Source organism: Geospiza fortis, unplaced genomic scaffold (genome assembly GCF_000277835.1).
Source record: "Geospiza fortis unplaced genomic scaffold, GeoFor_1.0 scaffold503, whole genome shotgun sequence".
In the NCBI taxonomy this organism is placed as follows: domain Eukaryota; kingdom Metazoa; phylum Chordata; class Aves; order Passeriformes; family Thraupidae; genus Geospiza; species Geospiza fortis.
The window spans coordinates 137062-138018 of NW_005054654.1; the positions used below are offsets into that span (position 1 = coordinate 137062).

General features: G+C 48.8%; 1 protein-coding gene across 1 annotated transcript in view; it reads left to right on the plus strand.

The window, feature by feature from the left end:
* LOC102037859 (myosin-3) overlaps nucleotides 1–957 on the plus strand; it is a 22714-nt gene that overhangs the window by 1335 nt on the left and 20422 nt on the right. Inside the window, exons 2-3 of the mRNA XM_005430582.1 lie at nucleotides 15–158; nucleotides 239–395. Of these exons, the coding sequence (XP_005430639.1) occupies nucleotides 15–158; nucleotides 239–395 (301 nt within the window). The remainder of the gene's footprint in view (nucleotides 1–14; nucleotides 159–238; nucleotides 396–957) is intronic.

Here is a 957-nt window from a genome sequence, read left to right on the forward strand (position 1 = left end):
TGTCTGGGTTATAGACAGTTGCTGTCAAACCTGATGATGTGTATGCCATGAACCCACCCAAGTTTGACAGAGTTGAGGACGTGGCCATGCTGACCCACCTGCACGAACCCGCTGTGCTGTACAACCTCAAGGACCGCTACAGCTCCTGGATGATCTACGTAGGTTCCTTCTTCTGGCAAAGCAGGAAACACAGCTGCAGGAGCTGGACTTAGTGCCACCCCTGGTTTTTTTCCTGCAGACCTACTCGGGTCTCTTCTGCGTCACTGTCAACCCCTACAAGTGGCTGCCGGTGTACAACCCCGAGGTGGTGTTGGCCTACCGAGGCAAGAAGCGCCAGGAGGCCCCTCCACACATCTTCTCCATCTCTGACAACGCCTATCAGTTCATGCTGACTGGTGAGTGGCTCTGTTTCGACCAGAGTTGGAGTAAAAAAGTGTGTCAGACCCACCCACTGCCTCTGCCAAGTGCTGTCCCATAACTGCCATGGCTCAGACACCTTTGCCAACTCTTGCAGAGTGCTTGGTCTGTGTAACATTGCAGATTATCTGCTTGGTCTTTATTATCAGCCCTAACTGATGCAAAACCAGCTCCAGACAGTTTTCCCCATCTCCTGAAATATTTTGTTTATTTTTGAAGCACTGTGCTGTTGTGCTGCACATTATCTGTGTTTCTGGTCTAAGTACTAAGCTAAGCAGCCTAACGGGGACTCCTGCAAAGGGCAGTTGCACTTGGAGAGGACACACTCTCTGGGAAGTCCCTGGGCAGCACACCTGCATGTGGCTTCAAGGAACAGCAGGTAGATCCAGAACAGAGCTGATAGAAATATTATCACCAAAACACATGGTTTTAATTTGAGTAAATTCCTATCCAATATTTAATAGTATTAAAGGTAAAGAATGGAAAAGACAGAAGCAGAAACAAGCACAGGATGAGCAGAGGAGGAGAGAAGACAAGAAC